We start from the raw sequence: 27,978 nt of genomic DNA, 5'->3' as shown, positions 1-27,978 counted from the left end.
AATACCTGTGGCCTATAGGTCATTATGTATATAAAAGGAAAAAGACAAGGTTGTTGTCCCTTCTCTACTTTTTTTATTCATTCTAGCTCTGGAAACATTAGCAATTACAGTAAGAGAATAAAATAAAAAGAGGCGCAAAGATGAACAGAAATTGGGAGGGACTCATATTCTTATGTTTAATATATAGTTTTAACATTTACAGAGCCTATATGATCTTTAACAGAATTAGTGAAACTTGCAGCTGAATCTGGATGTTTAGTGCAATATGCATTGAATAAAGTAAAAGCAGAAAATATGGATATAAATGACAGCAGATTCCAGGGGGAAAAATTGATTATAGGGTATTGGTGGTGGTGATCCCATAAGAATAACAAATAAGAGCGACACACACACACACACACACACACACACACACACAGCAACTGGCAATCTTACAAAACAATGTGAGAAACTGTATCTTTTTCAGGCCAGATTGCCCGAAGATTTTTCACTTCATTTCAACATTTATCAACTGAGATACTGGCTCAGCGAATTAACAAATGGCAGTGTCTTCTCAAAAATCATTTGGATCAAGAAAAAGCCAAGAAATAAAGGGGGATAAATATGCGGGATAAAAAAAAAAAAGCTGTCATCCGTGGGTTTCAGACCTAAATCTGTATTGTATTATGTATTGCAAATTGCATTAACTGGATCACTGAGCAAACTGACACTGCACAGATCAATCCAATCTCTGCCCAGGGAGAAGCAGCTTATGCCACCACCTTATTTGAAGCCCTGCAGTTCATACTAGCCAGGGTGATGGTGGGTATATCTTCTTTTTCTGTCACAGAAGAGATGTCCACATCAGGCCCCTTTCTGGGAGCTGGACTGGCATAATATCCAGCATTTCCTTGAGATGATGGTGGCATTGCCTCTGCTCTGCTTTCTGTGCCTGCAGCAGGGACCTCCATAGTGGTGGCACCCTGTCAGCCCACAGGAACCTCTACTGGATCCTAACCTTCACCAGAAGTGTAGGCCAGGGGTTAGGATGACAACCTAAGAGATTTTACAACATTTGATGAATTAATTAAAAAGGCTGATACTAATGTATCATCCAAAATCTACAGGTTGCTCTTAAAATAGAACAGTGGGCCAGAAAAAGTTAGCAGATTAAATGGGAAAAATGGGCTCAAAGTATTGCCCGGGGGGGGGGGGGGATGATCCCACGAGACACATGGGAAATTTTGTGCAACAGAGTCCATAAATGTTATTTGAACATGATGATAAGGGAGACTTGTTAGACAAATATACTATTTTAATACCATTTTATGTGCTTATAAGGGATAATGCATAATCCTACAGTTCTTGGTTTCAGAACTGACTTGTATCCGAAAAAAGGAACATAAAAAGTTATTTCCAGTTTCAATTCCTTGTGGACACATCTGTATACATAATTACTTCCTACTCTCTCTCTCTCTCATATATATATATGAATTTAAGACAAAAAATAGTTTCTTTGTTACAGCACACAAATAGAGCTCCTGTGACATTCACTTATACAGTGCTTCTCCAATCTGAAATATTGGCTTTATTGATTTTAATCTTGTTCCACACTCAAAGCATTGGTTTCTCCCTTGCGTGAGCCCTGTGATACTTAATGAAGCTCTTTCTTACCCTGAGAGCTAGGGACAGGGGATCTGGGGCCTTCCAAATGTTGTTGGTCCACAACTCCCATCATCGGTGACTGTTGGCCATGCTGGCTGGCACTGGTGGAAGTTGGGGGTACAACATCTGAATTGCCGCAGGCTCCCCAGCCCTGCTTGACGCATCTATTTGGTTTCTCCCTCGTATGAGTTCTTTGGTGATAGGTGAGGCTTTTCCTCACACTGAAGCTCTTTCCACACTCCAGACATTTGTAAGGTTTCTCCCCTGTGTGAGTTCTTTGGTGAGTAGTCAGGCTTGTGCTCAAACGGAAGCTCCTTCCACACTCCAGACATTTGTAGGGCTTCTCTCCTGTGTGTATTCTTTGATGAGAGGTGAGGCTTGGTCTCACCCGAAAGCTCTTTCCGCACTCCAAGCACTGATATGGTTTCTCCCCTGTGTGAATTCTCTGATGGTACATGAGGGCCGAACTCTGACTGAACCTCATTCCACACTCCAAGCACTGATACGGTTTCTCGCCAGTGTGATTTCTTTGATGGTACGTGAGGGATGAATTATGACAAAAGCTCATGCCACACTCCAGGCATTTATATGGTTTCTCCCCCGTATGAATCCTTTTGTGTTTACTTAGGTATGAGCTCTGGCCAAAGGTACGACCGCACTCCAAGCATTTATACGGTTTCTCCCTTGTGTGAGTCCTTAAATGACAAGTCAAGCTGGTGTTCGAACGGAAGCCCTTCCCACACTCTGAACATTTATATGGTTTCTCCCCTGTGTGGATTCTCTGATGAGAAGCAAGGTCATTCCTCTGACTGAAGCTCTTCCCACACTCCAAGCATTCATGTGGTTTCTCCCCTCTGTGGATTTTTAGATGGGCAGTCAGGTGAAAGTTCTGCCTGAAACTCTTTCCACACTGCAAGCATTTATATGGCTTCTCCCCGGTGTGCATTTTTCGGTGCCTATTGAGTTGTGACCTCCAACCGAAGTTCTTCCCGCACTCCTGGCATTTAAATGGTTGCTCCTCTATGTGGGTTTTGCCGTGAGCTTCGTGGTTTGGGTTCGAGTCAGATCTGTTCTGAGACACAGGGCAGTTGCTGGTTTCGTTTCTTTCACCTTGGGTTGCAATTTCATAGCAGCCACTGGCTTTTGAAGCAAAGGACCGACTCTCACGCAGTGCTCCCTCATTCTCCATATCTCGGATGTCACCTTCTAGAACGAAAACAGGGAACTGATAAGAATTTGAGTTAGGCCAGGAGTCTCGTATCACCAAACCATGTCAGATAACTGTTCTGATTATAGAAGAGCTGAAATACTTAGGTGGGAGGCAGTTTTTTGCACACGTTTTCCAACCTCTTCTATCTAGCATTGACTGACTGCTGGTGTGGTGTAGAACAAGGGGTGAGGAACAATATACTGGCCATAAGGCCAGATCCTTGCCTACCCTTCTCACGGGCTTTAAATGAATAGTGCAGATGATGACCTTAAGGGAGACTACGAGACTGTATAAACTCATCAGAAAAATATCCACAAGCCTTCTGAAGCACCAGAGGCCAGTGTGTTTGACCTTGGGCTGTCTCATATTCAAGCCACAATGGATTTTGAGGTGGCCGAGGCAGGTGACATCACCTCAGATTCATATCTATTTTGTGGCGAATGTACAGCTTGACTTTTTACAGTGGTGCCCCGCAAGACGAATGCCTCGCAAGACGAAAAACTCGCTAGACGAAATAGTTTTCCGTTTTTTGAGTCGTTCCGCAAGACAAATTTCCCTATGGGCTTGCTTCGCAAGACGAAACGTCTTGTGAGTTCTTGCGAGTTTGTTTCCTTTTTCTTAAAGCCGCTAAGCCGCTAATAGCCGTGCTTCGCAAGATGAAAAAACCGCAAGACGAAGAGACTCGCGGAACGGATTAATTTTGTCTTGCGAGGCACCACTGTACTAGCTAATCTGTAACGTGGATGGTGGCAACGAAAGCCATTTCCCCACTCCTTTTACAACACAGGTGAGAAACCCTTTTCCAGATCGGGTGTCGCATTTTCTTCTGGGCAACTTTCTGATGGCAGCATGCCAGTGGTGGGCGGAGCCAGAGGCAAAAGTGGGTGGAGCAAACAATGTAAATTTGACCTGGTTTCTACACACAGACGCACACACCCTTCTCCACCCTCCAGTCAGGCAAGAGGTATTATCAGAGTTCAAGGACACATTCCAGCCAGGCAAAAACACCTGAGGCACAAAGAGGGTCCTGAGGAGAGCTCTGGAGCCAGACAGAGAGGTCTAGAAGGCTGCATTTGCCCCCTGACCTGAAGTTCCCCACCGCCTTACATTATACCCTCAATAATTTTGTCCAGCAGAGCTTCCTCTGCAGTGACACCAAAGCTGTGCAACCTGTTCCCTAGGGACACATGACTCCCTCCTCTCTCTTACTGTTAACTTTTAGGCAGTAAACAATGACAGTGTGGTTCTGTTAGGCTAATGCAGTTCTAAAATGGCTCTGGACTATATTTCTATTTATTATGGCTCTGAATATACCCCACTGTCAATGACCTGATGCTGACCGAAAAGTCATTTTCACTATGCTGCGGCTTTAACATTGTATATTCATGTCTAATTATTGTTTTCCCCTTTGTGGATTTCAGTTAAATGGAAATGCAGGATATAAATGTTTTAGTAAATAAAAATACCGATACGTCCCACTAGACCGGGGACCTGAGATGCTGAATGGCAAGAACTGTGCCAAAACATGTTAAGAAATGTAAAGAGGTATTTTCATCATCTAGGGACTCTTAACTCCCATCATCCTTGACCATATTGGCTTGGGCTGATGGGAGTTACGAGTCCAAAAACATCTGCAGAGCCACAAATCCCCCAACCTTGAACTAGGCAGCCTTACCAAGAGAGGCCACAAGTCCACAGCTCTCCTCCATGACTTGCTTGTGCAGAGCTCTCTGGTCAGGATTCAGCAGAAACCACTCTTCTTCGGAGAAATTCAAAGCTACCTCCTCAAAGGTCACCCGGCCCTGAAAGAAAAATAAAATGTTTCCTCCTCATAGATAAGACAGTAATATCCAAAAGGCCAGTTATGGCAGAGGTGCAGTGGGGAAGATGGCTATTATCTTGCAGGATTTACACCTTTCACGAGTTGCATTCATAGATTTCCTAGTGGACAGTTTTGAAAGACACAAACAGAATGAGAAAGATTCATCGAGTTCCAGAAATGTGAGCAGGGGAACAGAGAACACCAAGCTTCCCCTTTTGTCTCTGCAGAGAGTCTTGCCCCTACCTGTTTAGGTCTCACAGAAGCCATTTCCCATCTACCACAGAGTTGAGATGGCTGAGTATGTTTTTCTCGCACCATTCCATTACCTGTAAAAAACACACAAAGATAGTGGGAAGGTAGTAGAATAAGAAATAGAATAAGAAATGCATATCCAAGTACAAATGCATATCCAAGCCAAACCATGCTGTGATGCAAACGGGCAGGAGACGTTGACTATGACAAAGTTCCTCTGCAGAGAGCTAAACTATGAACCAAAGTTTGGATGCCATGCTAAGCCAAGCCACGGCTGAGCTCAGCTCAGTGGAGCACAGCAGCAAAACGACCAGAGAGAGAAGCAAAGCAGTCATGATCTCCCAACTAGCAGCCTCATACTGTGTCAGGTGTGGCGAACCTTTGTCCTTCCAATTGTTGCTGCACTACAAATCCCATCACCCTTGGCTATTAGCCATGCTTGTTACAGCAGATGGGAGTTGTAATTCAGCACCATCCAAAAGTCCTAAGGTTCCCCAGACCTGCACTAAGCCATAGCTTGGATTAGCAAAACAAGTAAGCAAGGCCCATATATTTTCTGTTGAATGGATTTTGGATGTCAGCACCCATTTCAGCTGTGTGTGTGTGGGGAAATCTCTCATCCACTCAATTCCCTCCCCCCAGCCTAAAAAAAACTTGGGAGCTCTTGGCTGCAATCAAAATATGTCAAAAACTTGAGGCACGCTAGGGATTTCTTGCATAATAAATAGGGGCAGACCAATTTGAAATATGCCCCATTAATCCTTACACTGTAAGGTGCTACCTCTGTTGGTCTCCTGCATGACCCCTCTTCCTGGTGGACTGTGTCTGATGTCTGATGGAGCCTCCTCTGTCTCGGGGAAACCAGAGCCCACTTCTGCAAACAGTTCCAGCTCCTGAAACAGCAATGAGAAGCAAAGACACAGAACGGGAGAAGGCTTAGAAAAAGTATGATCAGAAGCAAAGGCTTGGATTTGGGGTCATCCCTCCTTGGATGATTTCCCCAAAGAGATAGGCAATTAGTGAGGAGTTTTAGGGTATCCTCTCTCACATTCCTGGGCTCATGGAACTACCAGGATGAAGTGCTCTCACCTGCTGCTCTTCTGCCTTACTGAGGAGAAAACCTTCTGCCAAGGCCACTGCCTGGGAACTGGTCTCGGCTCCACATTCTCTGACCCAGCGCTCCATCTCCACTGGAAGGATGGTCAAGAACTGCTCCAGGATCACCAAGTCCAGAATCTGATTCTTTGTGCGCTGCTCTGGCTTCAGCCATAGGCGGCAAAGATGGTGGAGCTGGCTGCAAACCTCTCTGGGCCCCTTGTCATCCTGGTAGCGGAACCGCCGGAAGCATTGGCACCATACAACTGAGCTACTTGTGTCCTCGCCCGGGGTCTTCTGCACCACCATTCTTTCCCAGGATCTCCCACTGCTCCTATTCCTGATGGCATTGAGGCTGCCTCTTCCTTCCTTGGGGCCGGCTGAATCCTTCTTGCCCATCTTGGCTTGGTGCTCCTCCTCTTCCTGCAAGAGGATCGCTCTTCCCTCCTCCCAGTTTTTGCCGTGAGGTAAAGATGGCCCTAACTGGTGCCGTTACCAAGGCCTGCAAAGCCAAGACATCATTCTGTAAGTGCATTATTACTTTGTCAAGGCAGGGAGATTTCCCATAAGCTCAGAAGCGACCATGTCTTGTCCCAAAACTAAAAGCAGTAAATGCATATTGTGAGACACGGACTGGGATGAGGAAGAATTCCTTCACTTGAGGGCTATAGATTAAAGCCCTCGTTCTGACTGAGGTTCAAAAGGTGCAGAACCTGTCACACTAGTGCAGCTACCAACTAATACTTCTACTAGGAAGAAAGGGAGGTGGAAAGGGGAGGCTGAGATTAACTAAAGTCTTGAAAGGCGGTTCTTGCACTTAAAGCATCCAATGTGATTGAGGGTCAGAAGATGGAGCGTTCCCCGCTTCCTCCCACCTTGGACCTTTCTGTGGTGGCAATGGTCTCTCCATTTGACTAGGGCTGCTGAGGGGTGTGACTGAGGAAGGGGTGTGTTTGGGGTGAGTCCTGAGGGCCATAGAGAGACCACATTTGGCTCCCCACTTCTGAGACATTGAAGTATCCTGTTCACAACAGTAGCCAGACACCGCTCCCAAACTTTGTGCCCATCAGGAACAGGAAGTTTCTCTTCCTCTCCTGTTTTCTTCTCAGTGTCTTTCTCCCTATCTAGCGCAAGCCACGACAAGGCAGGAACCCTGCCCACAGCCATCCCTGCAAGAGCGGACGGTCCATGAACTCCACCTTCCGCTCCTTGGTAGAAAAGTGGGATATACAGTACTGTAATAGCAAGCAAGCAAGCAAGCAAGCAAAGGATACCTCCTCTCTGCAGGGTTTGAGCCTGGGAACCTTTTCCAGAATCAGGATCCCACCCCTACTCACCCCCCATTTCCTGTAGCCCCCAGGCTCCCCTTTCCCCAAACGCACAAGGGCGGAGGCTCACCAGATCGCAGGAGGAAGGAAGCGCCGCTGCAGCGCCTACGGAAGCCAAGGGGCCACTTTCCGCTCCTGGAAGAAACAGGGCAGGAAGGGGCGTCCAGGGATGGGGCTGCCTTTGCTCCAGGGTTCACTTCCTCTCTCCCTCCTTCTCCCCCCCCCCCAATAAAATAAAGTCTCTCTAGGAATCCGACTCGATTCATTTAACCCAGCGTTTCCCAAACTTGGGTCTCGAATTGTTTTTGGACTACAGTTCCCATCATCCCCGACCACTGGTCCTGCTAGCTAGGGATGATGGGAGTTGTAGTCCAAAAAAAGACCAGCGGGCGACCCAAGTTTGGGAAACCCGGATTTAACCCTTTGAGGGCCCCGCAACAGGAATCCTCTCCCTGGAGCATCCAAAACGCAAGCAAGCATTGCGCACTGTGCAGGTGGTGCTTCTTGATGCTCCATCCGTGCGCGCCAGGCGGGGAGTCCGATAGGAACCCGGAGAGGCGCCTCCGCGTTTCTTTTATCTTTATTTCCCGTGCCGGTTGCCCTTCCTGAACGCCCTTCCTATCCCGAAACCCATATGGGGAAAGGGGCGTTTGGCTTGGGCAAGGCGATGGAGAGAGGAGATGCATGCATGCTGGGATGGTGGGGGGAAGCAGGGCTGGCCCACCCACGAGGCAAACTCTTCTGGCAGCATCCTCCAGAGAGGCAGCAGGATCCCGATGCACATCGTAGAATTGGGACCCTGAGGATCATCTAGTCCTGCCCCCTGCAGTGCAGGAATTTTGCACCCTTCCCGTGTTCCTGATGTAGATCTTCACTTACCCCGCCATTTTGTGGTTCACTTCAGGGCGCCAAAATGTATTGGTGTAGGTGGGATCCTTTTCTCGCTACTCAGTGCAACCCAAGGCAAGTGAGACTCCGTTATTCAGTCCTCAGGCAAGCCTGACCCTGCCAAAGTTTCCCGTAGTGGAGTGTGTGAGAAGGCAGAGGGATAAAGTTGTCTTAAGGCCCCATTTGCGCTGAACATTTCAAGCAGCATCATGGCACTTTAAACAGCCAGGGCTTCCCCGCAAATAATCCTGGGGACTGTAATTAGTGCTGAGAGTTGGCAGGAGACCCCCATATTCGCCTCAGAGAGCTACAGTTCACAGAGTTTATTGGGAGGAGAGAGACTACAGTCTCTGTATGAGGGTGAGCAGGAATACTTGCACAGTATTTGGAAAGAGGCTTGTCTCTTTTCTTCCTGGGGCCTTTGGAAAGGCTAATCTGCTGATAATTTACATGAATTTAATTTGGCTTAAAGAATTCCAGTTACCAATATAACCACTTACTATTCTGTGTATATTCTTGCCACCAATGAATAATATGGAGCAACAAAATCATAACACACAAGTCTCTGACCTGAGGAGTTTACGGCCTAAATTTTGACTGGGAGGAAGAATCCACAGAAGCAGCTAAGACGGAGATCAGGGTAGCCAGATAAAGATGGGAAGTGCCTTTCAAATCTGTGTGCAGGTGCCTCTAAAAGGATCTGAGCCTCTTCCTTTCTCCTGGAACGTACAGGTGGATGACAGAAACACATTTTTAAAATGCACATTCATCCGGTCTAATTGGAGCCATGTAGGAAAGTGGATTTTTAATAGCAATTTGGTCGTACTGAGTTTTTTGTGTCTACTTGTGATGTCTTGTCACCTGCATTGAGACAAAGATGAAAAATGCTAAGAAGTAAGCCCTACACAAAATCAGAGCGGAATCCCTAAAATGGTTGGATTGTTGGATTATGCCTCAGTTTGGCAATTCCAACTGCTGGTGCCAGTTGTATGCTCTGCTTTCTTTTGGATCACGTCAGCAAGGCCGTGAGCAGGGTCTTGTTTTCTGGGCAGTCTAGCAGTGGCGTAGTGTGGGGGGTGCAGGGGGGGCCGGCCGCACCGGGCGCAACATGGGGGGGGCGTGCTCGCACTCGCAGCTCTCTGCCCCTACCTGGCTCACTCTCTCTCTCTCACTGCAGTGCTGGCTGTGCGAATCCGATCCGAGCCACTGGGTCGCCGCCCACTGTGGAGGGGGTGGGTGCCAGGCGTGCGGTGCGGAGAGAGAGCGAGGGACTATCTGGGGGAGGGACAGTGCAGCGGCCGCCCAGCGCAGCGCTGAGCGCGGGAGAGAACCACACCAGACCAGACCAGGCAGCAGCAAGAAGAAGCTGGCAGCCGCAGCAGGTTAGGGGTTAGGGGGCGCAAATTACTTGCTGTCAGGGGTTCAGGAGCAGAGGCAAGGGCGAGGGAGGAAACAGAGAGCGAGGGGGAGGAGGCAGAAGAAAAGATGAGTGATGACGACGACCCGAGATCTCCGAGTCTTTCCAGTGAATCAGAAGATTCACAGAAAGGAGCACCAGTGGCCAGGGCAAGGGGGGAGCCTAGGGGGACACCCCAGGAAGATAGAGCCAGAGGGGACTCAGAGGGGAGCAGTTGGAAATCGGGACCAGCGTCACCGCCAGAGAGCAGGGAAGAGGAAGGGCGCCAGGGATCAAGCGCTGGCAGCTCACAACAGGGGGGAGGGCACGAGTCAGGAGTGGCCACACCTCCATCGGGGAGCGAAGAAACGGTCAGACGGAAGGTGGAAGGTTTGGCGCGCGCGCCAAGTTCAAATGCACAGGAAGGTGGCGCAGTAGGCAGCCCGGAAAGGGAGCCAGGTCCTAAAGCCCGGCGCAAGGAGACAGGAGGGTCCGGGGGGTCGGCGTCAGAAGAATCCCGGAAGGAAGAGACCCCGGGGGGCAGAGGGACCCAGAGAAGAACAGTCAGGCGGAAAAGGTGGAGCAGGGCTAGGATATTAAGTTGGTGTACAAGGGGCGGAGACTCAGACGGAGCTTCGCCGATCTAACCATGAGACGTAGAGTTGCACGCAGCAGATTGAGAATGGAAACTGTAACTCAATAAAGACTTTTATTTAATGATCGCTGGCTAGCGTGATCCTCTGTGAGCTAGGATCTGGAAGCAGCTCTGACAGTAAGCTCCGTCTCAGTCTCCGCCCCTTGTACACCAACTTAATATCCTAGCCCTGCTCCACCTTTTCCGCCTGACTGTTCTTCTCTGGGTCCCTCTGCCCCCCCGGGGTCTCTTCCTTCCGGGATTCTTCTGACGCCCTGGCCTGGCCACTGGTGCTCCTTTCTGTGAATCTTCTGATTCACTGGAAAGACTCGGAGATCTCGGGTCGTCGTCATCACTCATCTTTTCTTCTGCCTCCTCCCCCTCGCTCTCTGTTTCCTCCCTCGCCCTTGCCTCTGCTCCTGAACCCCTGACACTTGCCTTGCCCCGGGTTAGGGGGTGCAGATTTCTTGCCTTGCCCCGGATGCAGACAACCCACGCTACGCCGCTGCAGTCTAGGACATACTCGCACACTGCCCAGACTAACACAGCAAAACCAAGCACAGGAGGCAGCGGTTACGAGTTACCGGTCTCTGCAGCCGCAGAGATTCGCCAATGGTTTGATTTCGCCTTCTGGATGGGCACTCCATTGTATCTTGAGACTGATGGAATCCAACATTTCATGTTAATAAGCCCACCAATGCCAGGATGTTTGTGCTATCAACACTGCTTTGTGAATTTTTACCAAAACAAATGTGCACACCTTTAATGTAATTGTCCCAATGTGCACCTTCTTACGTATTCATATACAGTGGTGCCTCGCAAGACAAAATTAATTCGTTCTGCGAGTTTTTTCGTCTAGCGAATTTTTCGTCTTGCGAAGCACGGTTTCCCATAGGAATGCATTGAAAATCAATTAATGTGTTCCTATGGTCAAAAAAAGTCCAAACAAAGCCAAATTTGGTACAAAGAGAGTTTATTAAGTGCTCTTTAAAGTCACACATACTGTAAAGAGCATTTCAAAAATTGAAGGAACAATAATTTAAGTTTCTAAACATGACAGAAAAGCATTTTAAAATAACCAAAGTGTACTGTACTGTACAGTGGTGCCTCGCAAGACGAAAAGAATCCGTTCCGTGAGTCTCTTCGTCTTGCGGTTTTTTCGTCTTGCGAAGCAAGCCCATTAGCGGTTTAGCAGTTTAGCGCTATTAGCGGCTTTGCGGTCTTAGCGGATCAGCTGATAAGCGGCTTAGTGGCTTAACAGATCAGCTGATAAGCGGCTTAGTGGCTTAACGGATCAGCTGTTAAGCGGCTTAGCGGATCAGCTGATAAGCGGCTTAGTGGCTTAATGGATCAGCTGTTAAGCGGCTTAGCGGATCAGCTGATAAGCGGCTTAGCGGTTTGGGGAAAAGGGGGGGGGAGGAAAAAACCCCGCAGGAACTCGCAAGACATTTTCGTCTTGCAAAGCAAGCCCATAGGAAATTCGTTTTGCGAAGCACCTCCAAAACGGAAAACCCTTTCGTCTAGCGGGTTTTCTGTCTTGCGAGGCATTCGTCTTGTGGGGCACCACTGTACATACATTTTCTAAGACTCTGGGGGACAACTCGAAGAAGGTTCCTCTTCCACTCTTTGCTTCTTGCTGAAGAACCTGTCCATGGTCTGCTGCTTCATCCGCCTTTTCAGCACCTCCCTGAAAGACGACATGACCCTCGTATCAAAAGTGTTCGCAAGGTCACGTGTCAGGTCCTTGTCAGGGTGGTGCCGCTGTGCAAAAACCTGCACATCTTTCTACTTCTGGCAAATGTCCCTCAGTTCTTTGGAGGACAGCCGTTCCTCAGTTGCTTCCTCCTCTTCCAGCGAGGCCTGCTCCTGCGCAGCCTCTGCCTGCAGTTCGACCAGCTCCTGGGTGGTCAGCTCGTGGTCGTGCTCCTCCACCAGCTCGCTGATGTCCTCCTCTGTGACCTCCAGGCCCATGGTCCTCCCCAAGGAAACAATGTCCTGCACCACTGTTGACTCTGGTGCATCAGAGTCACTTGGTGCCACACAGTCCGGCCACAGGCTGCGCCAAGCGCAATTCAAATTTCTCTGGCTGATCCCGTCCCAGGCCCTGGTGATCATCTTCAAGCAGGTGACGATGTCGAAGTGGTCCTTCCAGAATTCCTGCAGGGTGATGTTGGTGCAATCAGTCACCTCGAAGCATCGCCTGAAAAGCTCCTTGGTGTAGAGTTTTTTGAAATTGGCGATGAGCTCCTGATCCATCGGCTGGAGCAGTGGCGTGGTGTTAGGCGGCAGGAACATGATGTTGATGAAGCTGAACTCCTCCAACAAGTCCTCCTCAAGGCCTTTAGGATGAGCAGGAGCATTGTCCATCAGAAGCAAAGCCTTCAGCGGCAGGTCGTTGTCCAGCAGGTACTGTTTGACAGCAGGGCCAAAAGCAAGATTGACCCAGTCCACAAACAGCACACGTGTGACCCAAGCCTTACTGTTGGATCGCCACATGACACTCAGCTTCTCCTTGTCGACCTTGTGTTTCTTGAAGGCCTGTGGGTTCTCCGAGTGGTACACCAGCAGGGGCTTGATCTTCAGGTCGCCGCTTGCGTTGGCACAGAAGAGCAGGGTCAGACGGTCCTTCATGGGCTTGTGGCCAGGCAACTTGGCCTCCTCCTGAGTGATGAAAGTCCTTTTGGGCATCCTCTTCCAAAACAGCCCGGTCTCGTCGCAGTTGAAGACCTGCTGGGGAACGTAGCCCTCCATCGTCACAACCTCCAGGAACTCTGCTGCAAAGTCTTCAGCCACAGGAACATCAGAACTGGCAGCCTCTCCATGCCTGACCACGCGGTGGATTCCAGATCTCGTCTTGAACCGGTCAAACCAGCCTCTGCTTGCCTTGAAGACTTCTGGCTCGCCTGAGGTTCCTGGCTGTTGCCGGACGAGGTCTGTGTGCAAGGCCTTGGCCTTCTCACAAATGACGGCCTCAGTCACTGTGTCCCCTGCACGCTGCTTCTCTTCTAACCAGATGAGCAGCAACTTCTCCACCTCCTCCAGAACAGCTGGGCGGTTCTTCACGATCCTGGTGACTCCCTTGGCTGCATCAGTCGCAAGGATCTTCTCCCTCATCTTCAGGATGGTCCCGATGGTCGATGGATTCCTCCCGTACTCCCTGGCGAGGTCTGTCACACGCATTCCACCGTCGTGCTTCCGGATGATCTCCTTCTTCATTTCCAGCGTAATCTTCTCCTTCTTCCTCTCGCCAGCCTCTGCAGCAGCAGTCTTCTTGGGCCCCATGGCAGCACAGCTCCTACCTTACCCAAAAAATAAATAAATCAGTGCTTCACATCCAAAAAATTCAAAAGCACCAAACCTCCCAGAAAACACACAAGCTTCCAGATTCTTGCAAACCCCTTCTCAACAATTCCCTGACCCCCCCAGCCACCCACCACACAGAAATCCAAACCCAGAAATCTTTTTTTTTAACAACAGCAGAGTGCCCAATGGTCACAAAAAAATCATAAAAATGCAGAAAAAACACACAAGCTTCCAGATTCTTGCAAACCCCTCCCCAACACCAAGTCCTTGAATTCCAAACACCCCAACCCAAAATCCAAAAACCCCCAAAAAAGTTTTAAAAGTTTAACTTACCAAATGGCTGCAAAAGAAGTTTTGGAAAAGCTTCAAAAATCACCAAAGTCTTCAAAAACCTCAAAAAACGCTACCACACCGCGTGCTATGAGTTGCTCCTCGAAGTCAAGTCGCAACTGCACCTCTTCAAGCAATGCACGCTGGATATTAACGGTTTTAAGAAAAAGGAAACAAACTTGCAAGACGTTTTCGTCTTGCAAAGCAAGACGATAGGGAAATTCGTCTTGCGAAGCAACTCAAAAAACGAAAAACTATTTCGTCTTGCGCGTTTTTCATCTTGCGAGGCATTTGTCTTGCGAGGTACCACTGTAATCTCACTCCTCCCATAATGTATGGATGTATGTGTTCCTGTTACTTGAGGAAAACACCCCATGCAGCTGATGAGGGATAAGGCTTTCAGTGGCTACTACCACAATGGCTGTCAGAGGCAGCATGTCTCTGAATGTCTGTTGCTTGGAATCACAAGATGCAAGAGTGCTATTCTCCTCAGCTCCTGCTTGCAGGCTTCCCATGGGTATCTGGTTGGCCCATGTAAGAACAGGATGGTTGACTAGATGGGCCTGGGGCCTAATCCAGTACCGCTTTTCTTACGTTCTAATGAACAGGACTCTAGTCCGTAAGCCTTTATGCCATCATAAATCTGCGGCCCTTTAAAGTCCTGCACAACTCTTTGTTGGAGCTTCAGAATTCCAGCACAGCTGCCCCTCATGAAACGGGAGGGAGAAAGTGGTAGCTAAAGACAATTCCAGGTGCCTGCTTGTGTCTCTCCCCATGCCATAATAATAATAATAATTTATTATTCATACCCCGCCCATCTGGCTGGTTTTTCCCAGCCACTCTGGGCGGCTCCCAACAGAATATTAAAAACATGATAAAACATCAAACATTAAAAACTTCCCTAAACAGGGCTGCCTTCAGATGTCTTCTAAAGGTCAGGTAGTTGTTTATTTCCTGTAACCCTCTCACAGGGAGGGAACCGCCAGAAGGCCCTCGGAGCTGGACCCCAGTGTCCAAGCTGAACGATGGGGTGGAAACGCTCCTTCAGGAGGGCCATTTTTAAAGTTAACCACTAGCAGTGTGAGAAGTGCTTGAAAACACAATGGAACCCAGTAAAGTTCTTTCAGTATTTTTATTTTTTTATTTTAAATGGTTTATTTTATTTCAACAGGTATACAGCACTGAGTAAGAGAAAAAAGGAGAAGGGAAAAACAAGACGAAGCAACTAAAATGGTAAATATACATAAAAGTGAACGAGCAGGATGTACAGGGATTACGATAAAGGGATAGCAGCGTAAAACATGTTCATAACAAAGCTAGTAGAGTATGAAAGCATTTGCCAAGATACATAGCGAAAAGGTAAGTAGCTAGGGTAAAAAAATCAGAGTTATTTCCAGATAAACTCATACTTAGCAGGGACCATATTAAAGCGTGGGCGGTTATTGACATAGGTCATGGAAGTCCACCAAACAGCTGCGTAATCTTCTGGTTTCATAGTACCGTGCAAAACTGTTGAGTTGGTGAGTTTTTCCGTAAAGGCAATATGCGTTGCTTTTTGAAGCCAATGTTCATTTGCAATGCTTGAACCATCTTTCTATCCCTAGGCAACCACAAAGCTGGCTGCCACCGGCGGGTAAAGGACCAGCAGTTTCAATACAATCGAAGAAGTGTTGTCTCTAAGTATAGGAAGAAGGAACTAAGCCACGTCCACTTTTGCTACAAGTACCAATGATGGTGCCAATTTCTACTGCCACAACAGACCAAAAGGTGCAAACTGGACAGGCAGGATCACTAGAGGTGCCAGAAAGTCCCTAAAGTCCCACAACTGCACCAACACAGTGTCTAATTCCCAAGTTTTGTATATTTGACTTCTATGAATGACCACCATGAAATTATCTCTGATAAAGTTCATTCAATAGTGGAAAGATTATTTTCCTACTGACTGGTCAGTCAATAGCTTGGTGTACGTATCTATCTGCAAGTTAAGTCTCCAGCGCTTAAAAATATGGGGGTGGTGCCGGTACTCATCATGAAGTTGTTACATACACTAAGTGCCACACTTTTAACATTTGGGGGGGAGGTGCCAGTACTGCGCACCCTTGAGTACCCCCAGAAAAAAGCACTGGTCAGCGCTTTGAACTGGAGTACAAAGTTCAGGTTGACACCGGTATGGATGGTTATAAGGCACCTAATATTTACTAGTTCTCTTTGTTCTTGTTCCAGGGAAATATGGTGGTGGCAACATCTGGATTCCTTTTTTTGAACAAGCACCTTTTTTGGAGCTTTTTCTTGATGATAACTTGAGATCTATCCTGCAACCTTCTTCCCCAAATAGCTTCTATATTGCACCATAATGATGCTCTTTATATAGTGTTATGTGAAAAATTGGTCCTTAGGTGTTCAGCCAGACTGAACTAGCCACAGTAAGCAGATTACACTTCAGTTTTCCCAGCGGTGCAGTTTACCTGTTAGTTTCCAGGTTCAATATAAAAGGTTGGGCCAAATATATACTACAATGCTACCAGTAAAGGTACAGAACCAGGGTGTAAAACAGACCGTCTGGAGATTCTCAAAGTCCTTCTTAAAAAAGCAGCAAGTTTCTAGCTTTTATTACTTAGACAACGTGTTTGAAAGTGGATGGCCAATGCCTGCTGAAATATATTCTCAGGGTATCACCTGAGTAGGAGCTCAAGTGGTAAAGGGAGAGGACTTCTGTGCCCTGCTATATTTCATGAAAAGTCCAGAGAACAATTTTATAAGTCCATGCAACTGCCTCCTGCTGGGATAAGGTGCTCTGAAATGGCAATAAGGTTGTTTGCTCTCAAAATAGTTTTCCTTTTTGCAGTAACCTAGGGTTCTGACAAGAGTAGTTAAGAATCCTCTAACCCTATGCTGAAGGGTATAATATTGTGTAACCTTTTCGTTACAAAGCAGAGAACTGCACCACCATCCCCAGTTAAGTTTCCCTTTTCATATGCTTATAAATGAGCAGATAGATCTCTTTCACATTGTTGAAGGTGTTTGTCTTTGCTAGTAACAACTGGTTGAAATCTTCTATTTGACAGTTTACCAGTTTTATTCCAAAGTGCCTGTAGCCTGTGGCGACAGATAATTTTGGGAGAAGACTTTTACAAATGGTTTAACAATAACTTTTTTGAAACAGAAAGAAGATTTTTTAGAAAGTGGTGGTGGGCACTGAATTACAGCTACATATCCGCTTGAGTTGAGCTTGGTTTCTTGTGTTTGCAGCACTTTTGAATAAACAAAACAAGTAGGATCAGACTGCACAGGAAATTCCTCAGCAGGAGTGTTAGAAACTCAGATATATAAGCTAGGTATCAAATGGATCCTTAAGCCAAGGTTACAGTGGCCAAAACAGAATGTGTAGTTGCCATTTTGGGGCAAGATGGCTCTAAAGTCCTATTTTTCAAGCGATTAACTGTGATTGATTCTCAGTTAAACATCTGGCTAGTTCAGATGACAACCTTGAGCTAGGTTAAGAATTTTGAGACGTTGAAGAAGAAAAGCCACTTGATCCAGGGACAGTCCACATATATATTGGCCTATTCCCACTTCTTTTTCTTAATGGTGACACCGACCATTCATAACGTAGGGATATTCTTCACAGCTGTGAGCAGGGCAGTGGGGTAAGGTAAGTGAAGATAAGCTACAACAATTTACTATAATGTCGTTCACTGCTGTTGCTCAGGCTGCACAGAAAAAAGCATTTTGGTTCCTGAAATTCATTCTGATTGTGCAGATAAAATATAACTGATAGAATTCTACAGGATGTGGTATTAGTGTGTGAAAACAGTCCTTATCCAAGGATTCCCAGGCATGCACCTCCAGGTGATGGAGACATCAGGCCTGATCCTGGCACCCAGGCATCTTCACTTGGTTGTAAGTGGCCAATAGTCAGGTGCAAAATGCGCATGGCACCTGGCTAATTTGAAACACTGCTCAGCAGTAAATGAAGTGTAGCAAAAATAGCATAAACCGATAGGATTTGTTGCTGTTTATGGCAAATATTTCTCTAGCCCCACTGAAGTTCTTTGGGCTTCCATATCCTTAGCCCAATATGAAGAGAAGGCAAGCAGGATAATAATTATACAAAAAGCAATAAGATACCTGTGTTAACCCCTAAGAAACATTCCCAAAAGTTCTCTAACTGGTGGATTTTGTATTTTCAAAAATGGGGAATCAGTCTTTATCCTAGCATCTCCTGGTGTCACCTAAAACCTATGCAGCAGCTGAGGAAGCTTATTCGAGTAAGACTACAACCTCTTCCCATACTCTACTTAGAGCAGGCCTCACCTGCTCTAAACAGTATCATGCCACTTTCAACAACCATGGCTTCCCTCAAAGAATCCTGGGAAATGGAGCTGGTTAAGGCTGCTGGGAATTCTTAGGAGACCCCTATTCCTCTCAAAGAGCTACTGTTTTCAGAGTGGTCCGACAGCTGGTTCCTCTTCCCAGGGAACTTTGGGAATTGTAGTTCTGTGAGGGGATTAGGAGTCTCTGGGCAACTCTCAAAACACTTCTGAGAGTTTATTAGCTACAACTCCAAGGATTCTTTGGCAAGCCGTGACTCTGTAAAGTGGCATAGTACCGCTTTAAATATAGTCGCACCCAAAAGCTACTATCACTCGGAGACTTTATGATATCGAATTACAACAAGAAAGCGCCCTACTCCCAGAGACGTATAGATGTTTAAAAGCTTGGCCTAATTTTGCAGCTGCCCCTTACTTAACTAACATCACTAACGAAGCCTATAGATGGGCTTTCTCTAGAGCCCGCTTTGAGACAATGCCCTCAGCAGTGCTGTACGGCAAATTCACGCGGGTTCCAATGCATGCGCGTCTCTGCCCTTGTATGTCTAATAAGGTAGAATCTGTCACACACATTCTTCTATCTTGCGAATTCTATAGTGAAGAACGAGTTCAACTTATTTTACCGCTTCTATCAAAATTTATACCCCTTCAATATTATTTGGAATCCTCCCCTGAAATTCTTCGAAAATACCTCCTGGAAGATTCCTCAAGCTCAATATCATATGAGGTGGCTAAATTTTGCACTTTAGTAATTAAGAAGCGTAAATCTCTTCTGTTGAATGGCACATTGCGAAGTTCCCTTGTGTAACCTTTTTTCTTTTCTGAAGTTGTTGCTGATTTCTTGTTGTCTGATCTTGTGGTGTTTAGTGTCACTGGCTTTGGCCGCAATAAACTTGAACTTGAACTTGAATATAGTCGCACCTTGGATCTCAAATGCCTTGGCTTCCGAACAAATCGGCTCGCAAACGATCGAAACCTGGAAGTGATTGTTCTGGTTTTTGAACATTCTTTTGGAAGCTGAACGTCCGACATTGCTTCCACGGCTTCTGATTGAGTGCAGGAAGCTCCTGCAGCCAATTAGAAGCCACGCTTTGGTTTTCAAATGTTTTGGAAGATGAACAGACTTCCGGAATGGATTCCGTTCGACTTCCAAGGTGCGGCTGTATAGTGCAGATGGGGGCTGAGGCCAATGCAGTCTTTGGGACACTAAGCTAGCTCCCCATCCACTTCGCTTAACACTCAAGTGTGGTGAAGCAGTCCGGAGAACTCAAAAGCTTGCTTGCCATTTTTAATGACATTTTGGTTATACCTGGGCTGAGTTACTGCAACAATATACACCCACGGTCACAAGTAAAATGATGTATTTAAGAGTGATATATCAGCTACAGTTGAAAGGAAACACAGCATAGAAAAGAACAGAAGCCACTGAAAATAACCCAATCAAAGCTAATGATTAACACAAAGCAACCACACCTCACATAAATTGTGCCACTGCTCCAAGACTAATGTGAAGCCTGGCACTGCATGTCATCTGCAAGCTTGCTATAATTGGGAGTGTACGACGAGATGGCTGCTCGCAAACAGTCATCCAGATGCTTAGGCGTCAGCCGTGTTCTGTTTTTTGACTTGATAAACTTTCTGGCAGAGAAAAGGGACTCGCACGGATAAGCTGACCCAAAATAAGAGTTTACCTTTGCAGCAGTCTTTTTCAACAAAGGGAACTTCTGGGAACCAACCTGATTCCAAAAGTTGTCGTGGCCTGAATGAGATTTCAAAACCAAGTCATTTTGCAAGTCCACAATCTCCAGCTCTATTTCCTCCAGCCCAGCTTGGCAGAGTTCTGCAATGGCCATGGCAGTCACTGTGACATCGATGGAGTCGAATGGGTTTGCAAAAAAGGACACGACAGGCTCGATGTCAATGAGCTGCTCAAATTGAGTAAGGAACTGCTCCTCCAGGATCTCCAGGTAACCCACAAATGGCACACCATTGAAATCATTCTCTCCAATGACTTGCTTCATTGAGGGGAAGTAAAGGAGCGATTTCCTCTCCAGGTGTGACTTCCACAACCTCAGTTTATCTTTGAAGGCATTGACTGCAGTGACCATCCCAGAAATATGCTTGTCTTTACCCTGAAGCTCAAAGTTCAAAATGTTCAGTTTTTGCATCAAGTCAGCAAGGAAAGCCAAGTCCATTAACCAAAACCTGTCATCAAGTTGTTCAACATACTGATCTTTAGACCTAAAGAACTCCTTAATTTCTTCAATCAGGTTTAAGAATCTGGCCAGAACTTTTCCTTTACTCAGCCACCTGCCTTCAGTGTGCAAAAGGAGATCATTGTGCTCAGCATCAACATCTTCCAGAAGGGCTTTATAAAGCCTGTGTTTTGAGGAGACGGCCCGGATGGAGTTTATTATCTTTTTAACCACATCCATTATGTGTTTAAACCGGAGTACTTTAGCACATAATGCTTCCTGGTGAATGATGCAGTGATATGAAACAAACTTTGGAAAAGATTCGTCCTGCTGGCACTGGGTGATAAAGCCACCGATACACCCTGTTGCTGCTCCCTCGTCGGTGGTGATAGATGACAATTTGTGAAGAGGCAAATTTATTTCCATGGCAAAGTCTTTGAAAGTCTGAAATATATTCTCACCTCTTGTTTTTCCTTTCAGAGGTAGTATTCTGAGTAGCTCCTCTATCACAGAAAGATCACTCAAAACCATTCTCGCAACAACTGCCATCTGAGACGGGTCTGTTATATCTGTCGATTCATTAAACTGAAGTGCGAACCAAAGGCAATTCTGAAGATCACTTTGCAGCTGATAATCCAAGTCTCTGGATATAGACTCAATTCTTCTTGTGATGGTGTTTCCAGACAGCTGCAATTTTTGAATCGCTGCAAGTATTTCTTTTTTATTAGGGAAACCTTCGAACATTGAGTCACCGGCGGTCAAAAATATCTCTTTCAACAAGTCCCCATCCACAAAAGGTTTTTTCCTCTTTGCAAGCAAGCTTGCAATTTTAAAAGATGCCATCGTATTATTCTTGGATTGCACCACAGGTCTGGTGGCCGGTGTCGGTGGAATCGCCAATTTGGATTTCATTTCATGGACCTTTTTTTTCCGAAGTTCGGAATCTAGGGGATAATCTTTTGCAAAACTGCTGTGGTTTCTTTCATAGTGTCTCTGGACATTGTGCTTCTTTGAGACGGCAACAGTTGAGGAGCAGACTAAGCAGACGCACTTGCCATTCAGATCCACAAAGCAATACCTCTCTTCCCACTCCTTGTTGAAAAAGTAAGTCCTCTGCCTTTTAACGGTCGGCGGCTCACTTATTTTAATAACAGCTAGTATAGCAGGGGGAGGAAAAGAAGAGAACTTCAGTTCAGCTACTACTCACATGTAGGGCCAAACTGCAAAAAATAAAAAATCCTTATTAAAAAGCAAGAGTACCGTATTTTTCGCTCTATAAGATGCACCAGACCACAAGACGCACCTAGTTTTTGGAGGAGGAAAACAAGAAAAAAAATATTCTGAATCTCAGAAGCCAGAACAGCAAGAGGGATCGCTGTGCAGTGAAAGCAGTAATCCCTCTTGCTGTTCTGGCTTCTGGGATAGCTGCGCAGCCTGCATTCGCTCCATAAGACGCACACAAATTTCCCCTTACTTTTTAGGAGGGAAAAAGTGAGTCTTATAGAGCAAAAAATACGGTAATTAATACCGGAATAACTGATATAGGAGCAAATCAAGTCTCTGAAAACAGTCAGTCACCAAAGCCAAAGAAATAAATGACTATATGAAAAAGCAAATAACTCTACAAGAACAACACACCCAGGAAATCAGAGTCCAAATTCTACTGCTGCCATGGGGTCCACTTTGGCTGTGCCTCTCACACGCACCAGTGGTGGTTGGTGCCCACTGAGATTGGTAGGGGGAAAGGCAGGAGGACCAACAGTAGGTGGAGCCAGAGCCAATGACAGGCAGAACCAATTAGTTCTAGTTTTGTCCCCATCTTCCTCTTTGCTGTGTTCTACAAGGGCAAGACTGAGCCTATGGAGGAAGAAGCTGATAGGCAGAGAAGCTGCCTGGACTGAGTGAGGGTACAGAAAGCAGGCAGGTAGACGGAGAACCTTGTGGGTGCCACGCACATCCCGCTACTCTTGAGCATGTATACGTTTCCTCCCCTGTGCTGATTATTTCCATGGGTAGTGAGCTGCATACTCACAGTTACGTTCTTTCCACACCCCCGTATTTTAAATCATTTCTCTCCTATGCAGATTTTGCAACAAGCTTCAGGATTTTAGAATTTTAACTCCCCCCGCCCCCAAACACGGCACTTACGTTTTTCACTTCTTTTCCTTATTTTCCCTATTTTCCCTTGGACTGTGATTTCATGATAGTCGCCGTCTTCAGAAACGGGGGATTTAGTCCTCCTTTTATGGTTTATTTCGGTTTTCCTTTTCTGCTCTTCACTCTTTTTGCACCGCCCTCTTTCCGGCGACATCCCTCGCGTTTCTCCTTTACTCTCCACTTCCCATCTTTCACCTCCTGGAATAAGGGCAGGACAGGGATAAGCGAGTTTAAGAAATGGGGCCCTAAAAATAATTGAGCTACAATTAGCCATTGTGATAAACGACTAAAATATTAGGTGGGAGATCGTTCCTTGCATTAAGTGACAGCTGCCATGATATAGTTGGACTAAGTTCATGGAGACGAGGGTTCAGCTCCCAGCTAACCGGATGACCTTGTTAACACTGGTTAAGGCAGCTTTTGCCAACCTGGTGCCCTCCAGATGTTTTGAACTACAACCCATCAGCTGTGCTGGCTGGACTGATGGCAACTGTAGTCCAAAACATCTGGATGGAGCCAGGTGGTTAAAGGTTGGGCCATCAGGTTAGACACAAATGTTATTTTGGGTTTGTAAACAGGTCTCATCATCAACCAGGGAAGAAGAAACATTACCTAGAGGGGCCATGATCCCACAGCTCTTCATCACGAGCTGCCTGTGCACAGCTCTCTGTTCTGGATCCAGCAAAGCCCTCTCCTCCTTAGAAAGGTACATAGCAGCCCCCTTCAAGGTTGCCAGATCCTGGGGGAGAAAGACAAGAACCTTTCCTTCGTAGGAATATAACAAGAGATGTTATCTTTCAGCAAAAGCTAAAAGCTAAAAGAAGTTAGTAATTTAAACAAGTTAATTTTATTAGAAAGTGGATATTGGAAAACTGCTAAAATGAGATTTAATGAAAATCAGTTAGGAAGGATTTGAGGAAGTCATTTAATAATGGAATTTAACTTGGATTTTTAACTGTAAGAAGTTTTGTATGTTTGTTTTTCTTTTTAATATGTTTTGTTATTTGTTTGTTATTGTGTGTTGCGTTATATCTGTTATAAATTTGGAAAACTAATTAAAAAAATGGGGGGGGGGGAATAAAATAAAATGATGCACAAAGTGGAGACAGTGGAGGGAGAGAAGTTTTTCTCCCTGTCCCATAACACTACAACTTGCGGCCATCCAATGTAGCTGAATGTAAATTCAGGACAGAAGAAAGCACTTATTCTCACAGCAGAAGATGCAGCCAGCTGGATAGGTTTTAAAAGGGTTAAATGAATCCATGGAGGACAAGCCTATCAATGGCATGTTCTGCCTCCTCTCTGAAGGCAGTATGCCTCTGGGTACCAGTTGTTGGGCATCACAAGTGGGGAGAACACTGCTGTCCTCATGTACTGTTTCCGGGTGAATGTGAGAGCAGGTGCTAGATTAGATGAATCCAGCCGGGCTCTTCTTACGCCCATGAGAGATTTGTTCAGGTCTAGGGAGGTGACAGGACAGAGGCACAGAATCCGTCTTAAATCAGCTTCCTCAACAATCCTCGCCCCCTACCTTATCAGGTTGCCCAGAAGCCGTTTCTCGTCCACCGCACAGAAGAGATTGCTGAGCACGTATTGCTGGAAGCGTTCCATAGCCTGTAAGAGACAAAGTGGTGGGAAGCCAGTTGCACATGATGGAGAACCTGTGGTCCTCCAGATGTTATTGGGCTCCATCTCCCATCATTCCTGGCTATTGGCCATACTGGCTTAGACTGAGGGGAGCTGTAGTTCAGACATCATTTGGCAGGCCACCCACATCACTGCAGTAACATATCATTGCTTCAGAGATTTAAGTGGTGCATGTCGAAGCACACATGAATGTTACAAAATGTCTTGTCAAAATACATTTATACCCATTTTATATTTAATTTGGGTGAAAACGCTCTTCCCCATTTTCATCTTGGGCACAATTCAAAGTGCTAGCAAAGTCTTCCAAATACTGAACATGCAACCCATTTTTTTGAATTACGGCAAAAGACTGGAGACTTGGGAGACCCAGGGAGGCACAAAAAGAGCCCACAGGTTTCTTACATCCTCAATAGGGGAGACCAAGTTCAAATCCATACCTTGCCAGCTGGTCCCACCGTCACCCTCTGGCATGATCCCCTTCCGTAGGGGGCTGTGTTTGGTGTCTGTTGAAGTCTTCTCTGCCTCGGAGAAATCAGCACCAAACAGCCCCTGCCCCTGAAAAATCAACAAGATCCGAGACACTGACTAGGGAGAAGACATTGATTAGAGAGAAAAGGAGTGATCAGAAGCAAAGGCCTTGGGATTGCAGATATTATTTCCCCAAAGAGCTGGGCAATTAGTGGGGAGTTTTAGGGTATCCTCCCTCACATTCCTGGGCCCCTGGAACAAAGTGCTCTCACCTGTTGCTCTTCCTGCTTCTTCTCTTCTGCCTGAGTCAGGAGGAAAATCTCTGCCAGGGCCACTGCCTGGGAACTGGTCTCTGCTCCACATTCTCTGACCCAGCGCTCCATCTCCGGTGGAAGGATGGTCAGGAACTGCTCCAGGATCACCAAGTCCAGGATCTGGATCTTCGTGTGCTGCTCCGGCTTCAGCCACTGATGGCAAAGGTCGTGGAGGCGGTTGCACACTTCCCGGGGGCCCTCGGCATCTTGGTAGCGGAACTGCTTGAAGCGCTGGTGCTGCACATCAGCTCTGAGCAAGTTCTCGCTCAGAGTCTTCTGCATGGTTTTCTCCCAGGATTCCCCGCTGCTCCCAATCTTGATGTTTTCAGGGCTCCTTCCTGATTCAGAGGCAGCGGAGTCTTGCTCTTCCATCTTGGAAGCCTCCAGCGTGAGAGAAGGCTTGCGTCTTTTGCCTGCCAGCTTTTCGTCTCAAGGCAGAGATGTCCCTAACTAGTGGTGTTGATAAGGCCTGCAAAGCCAAGACATCCTTCTGTTAGGTCCATTAATGCCCCAGGCAAGGAAGACTTCCCCCCAACAAATACAGTGGTGCCTCGCAAGACGAAATTAATCCGTTCCGCGAGTGTCTTCGTCTAGCGGCTTTTTCATCTTGCGAAGCAACCCTATTAGTGGCTTAACGGATTAGCGCTATTAGCGGTTTAGCGGCTATTAAAGGCTTATCGGCTTATCGGCTTAGCTGCTAAAAGGCTATTAAAGGCTTAGCGGCTTAGATAAAGGGGGGGGGGGAGCGAAAAAAAAATCTCAAGACTCGCAAGACATTTTCATCTTGCGAAGCAAGCCCATAAGGAAATTCGTCCTGCGAAGCAACTCAAAAACGGAAAACCCTTTCGTCTAGCGGGTTTTCCGTCTTGCGAGGCATTCGTCTTGCGGGGCACCACTGTATGGATGTTTCCTGCTACCAACATGGACTCATCCCAGAAGGAAAAGCAGTGAATGCCTTTTGCTAAAACCTTGAACCTCCTTCACCCACTTCCCTCCCTCTAGCAACCCCTTTTCCTCACTGCCTTGTTCTCCTTAAGCCTGTTACTCTTAAGCTACTGTGAAAATAGTTTAAATCAAGGCTGCTGCTTGATGGTTGCAGGGTGGTGGTGGTTGTTTTAGCAGAAACTTGGGGGAACTGAGTTCCCCTACCTTTTAAAAATTAAATAATAATTATTATTTTGTCTGGGGATGCTGGAACAGATATACAGTGGTACCTCGGGTTAAGTACTTAATTCGTTCCCGAGGTCCGTTCTTAACCTGAAACTGTTCTTAACCTGAAGCACCACTTTAGCTAATGGGGCCTCCTGCTGCTGCCGCGCCGCCAGAGCACGATTTCTGTTCCCATCCTGAAGCAAAGTTCTTAACCCGAGGTACTATTTCTGGGTTAGTGGAGTCTGTAACCTGAAGCGTATGTAACCTGAAACGTATGTAACCCGAGGTACCACTGTACACCCAATGCCTGAACCAAAAATCCACCTAGATCTGTAATCAATAAAGTTGTGGCCATTTCTAATCCATATCATTGCCTGCTTGAGTTATATTAATGACATTTAGCCCCTGCCCGGGGGTGAGGGTGGGGTGGCGGCACTGTGACTGGGGCCACGACAAAAAAAGCACTGGATGGGTGATACTGCACTTTATTAATTATCTGCCTTTTTGTCCAATGGAACTCAAAGAAAACTGCCCATTTCTAAGGAAAACCCATTTTATTTTCTCTATTTTAGTTATATTTGGAGAACAATGTAAAACAAAGTAACATTTCTCTGGTATACTGGCAGGGTACATGCAGGTTCTCTTTCTCGCGCAGCTGAGAACTGCCTTGTGAGAGCAAAAGCAAAGGTTTGCACAGGAAAGTAACCAGTTCCCAAGCAGCGGAATCCTCAAGCTCTGCAGCAACCGAGAACGACCACAGAATCACAGAATTGGAGAGTTGGAAGGGACCGCGAGGGTCATCTAGCCCAACCCCCTGCAGTGTTAGAATCTTTCGAACCCACGACCCTGAAAGTAAGTATCTCACGATCTACCGACTGGGCTCTCTCTCTTCCCTCTTGTTTTCAGCCTTCCCCTTTAAAGGAAATTGCGTCCTGCTTAAAAATACCCCCCCCCCGGCAGCACTGCTCTGCCCCGTGCAAAAATGCACCGGAGGAGGCGAGGTTTGTTCGGTTTTCAAAGGGGATCGCTCATTCTAATCGAAGTAGAGGCATATATAATCGAAGAACCAGGTGGGTTCGTTTTGCGCCCGTTTTTAAAAATCGCCGAATTCAAGAGGCCTGCTTGTTTTTGCAGAGAAGACGACTGAAAACGGATTCCCCAATACTGCGGGGAGCGGGGAATGTTGTCCATTTTGGGGCGAAACAGAGAGCTAGGCTCGCCTCGCCCTTCCCAGCTCCGCAAAGGACCCCTCCCAGTTTGCAAGCGACCCACATTTCTTGCGCCTTTTCTCTCCACTCACTGGCTGGGCTCTGGGCCAAGTATCTCCCTCTGGGTCTTCCCGCCCCACTCCTAGCTTCCTCCCCCCCCCCCTCTCCTTGCAAGCCTCCCGGGGCTCCCCTTCGCCCAGATGAGCCCAGCGCCTCTCACCAAATCGCCCCGATGCAGCTCTGTGGCAAGACAAAGGCCGCTCTCTCTCCCCCAATGGTGGATCCGGGAGGGGAACGGGCTTCGTGGGGACGGGCATTAGATATGGAGGACGCCCCTCCTCTTCCCTCTCCCTCCCCGCCCCCCTCCAAAAAAATAAATAAATCAACTCTCCACTCTAGGAATCCAGCTCCGTCGAGCTAACCCTTAGAAGGCGGTGCGGCAGGATCCTTCCTCTGCGCGCATTTAGTGGTCGACAGGCAGGAAGGGAGCGCGCGCGCTCCCTTTCCCCCCTGCCACTATGCAGCGTGCGCGGCGCAAGATGGTTGCTCCTCTTGCTCTCTTGGTTTGCAAGGAGGAAGCTGGCAGTGCAAAATACAGGACGGG

The 27,978-nt window shown here is 46.9% G+C and overlaps 2 protein-coding genes and 1 long non-coding RNA gene across 9 annotated transcripts; 1 reads left to right on the top strand and 2 right to left on the bottom strand.

The window, feature by feature from the left end:
- Nucleotides 1-50: 50 nt before the first annotated feature.
- LOC308462588 (uncharacterized protein) lies at nt 51-8,311 on the bottom strand. 6 transcript variants are annotated; one of them, XM_080980379.1, is made up of 6 exons: nt 8,231-8,311; nt 6,018-6,525; nt 5,695-5,821; nt 4,920-5,002; nt 4,530-4,656; nt 51-2,850 (listed from the first exon to the last, which is right to left on the bottom strand). In XM_080980379.1, exons 2-6 carry the CDS (start codon nt 6,420-6,422, stop codon nt 1,634-1,636), a joined length of 1,959 nt encoding a protein of 652 aa, XP_080836505.1. In that variant the 5' UTR covers nt 6,423-6,525; nt 8,231-8,311; the 3' UTR covers nt 51-1,633. The 6 variants fall into 6 exon arrangements, with proteins under 6 accessions (XP_080836505.1, XP_080836502.1, XP_080836506.1 ...); XM_080980376.1 differs by lacking the exon at nt 8,231-8,311 and adding an exon at nt 7,422-7,575; XM_080980380.1 differs by lacking the exon at nt 8,231-8,311 and adding an exon at nt 7,422-7,575 and having other exon boundaries at nt 51-2,847.
- On the top strand, nt 8,267-17,078 carry LOC308462786. The gene is made up of 2 exons (XR_013979354.1): nt 8,267-8,344; nt 15,074-17,078. It is a non-coding gene; the product is annotated as an uncharacterized lncRNA (long non-coding RNA).
- LOC308462567 (tigger transposable element-derived protein 1-like) lies at nt 11,226-27,872 on the bottom strand. 2 transcript variants are annotated; one of them, XM_080980334.1, is made up of 7 exons: nt 27,595-27,872; nt 24,973-25,483; nt 24,670-24,787; nt 24,117-24,199; nt 23,198-23,324; nt 22,577-22,783; nt 11,226-13,568 (listed from the first exon to the last, which is right to left on the bottom strand). In XM_080980334.1, exons 2-7 carry the CDS (start codon nt 25,384-25,386, stop codon nt 12,055-12,057), a joined length of 2,463 nt encoding a protein of 820 aa, XP_080836460.1. In that variant the 5' UTR covers nt 25,387-25,483; nt 27,595-27,872; the 3' UTR covers nt 11,226-12,054. The 2 variants fall into 2 exon arrangements, with proteins under 2 accessions (XP_080836460.1, XP_080836459.1); XM_080980333.1 differs by lacking the exon at nt 11,226-13,568 and adding an exon at nt 19,145-21,582 and having other exon boundaries at nt 27,595-27,839.
- Nucleotides 27,873-27,978: the final 106 nt, after the last annotated feature.

Source organism: Podarcis pityusensis, assembly GCF_964106645.2.
Source record: "Podarcis pityusensis genome assembly, chromosome: 14".
NCBI lineage: Eukaryota > Metazoa > Chordata > Lepidosauria > Squamata > Lacertidae > Podarcis > Podarcis pityusensis.
Note: the sequence above shows the minus strand (reverse complement) of the source record. Positions and strands in the feature narration are given on the sequence as shown.

Excerpts from the sequence above, each read along its gene's own strand:
- LOC308462588 (XM_080980379.1), bottom strand. The coding sequence starts at position 6,422 with ATGGGCAAGAAGGATTCAGCCGGCCCCAAGGAAGGAAGAGGCAGCCTC. Across the intron at positions 5,822-6,017 it reads GTAAGGCAGAAGAGCAGCAG|GAGCTGGAACTGTTTGCAGA; the intron begins GTGAGAGCACTT and ends TTGCTGTTTCAG. Across the intron at positions 2,851-4,529 it reads TGGACTTGTGGCCTCTCTTG|AAGGTGACATCCGAGATATG; the intron begins GTAAGGCTGCCT and ends TTTTCGTTCTAG.
- LOC308462567 (XM_080980333.1), bottom strand. The coding sequence starts at position 25,386 with ATGGAAGAGCAAGACTCCGCTGCCTCTGAATCAGGAAGGAGCCCTGAA. Across the intron at positions 24,788-24,972 it reads AGAAGCAGGAAGAGCAACAG|GGGCAGGGGCTGTTTGGTGC; the intron begins GTGAGAGCACTT and ends TTGATTTTTCAG. Across the intron at positions 21,583-22,576 it reads AAGGAAAAGAAGTGAAAAAC|CTGTTATTAAAATAAGTGAG; the intron begins GTAAGTGCCGTG and ends CTGCTATACTAG.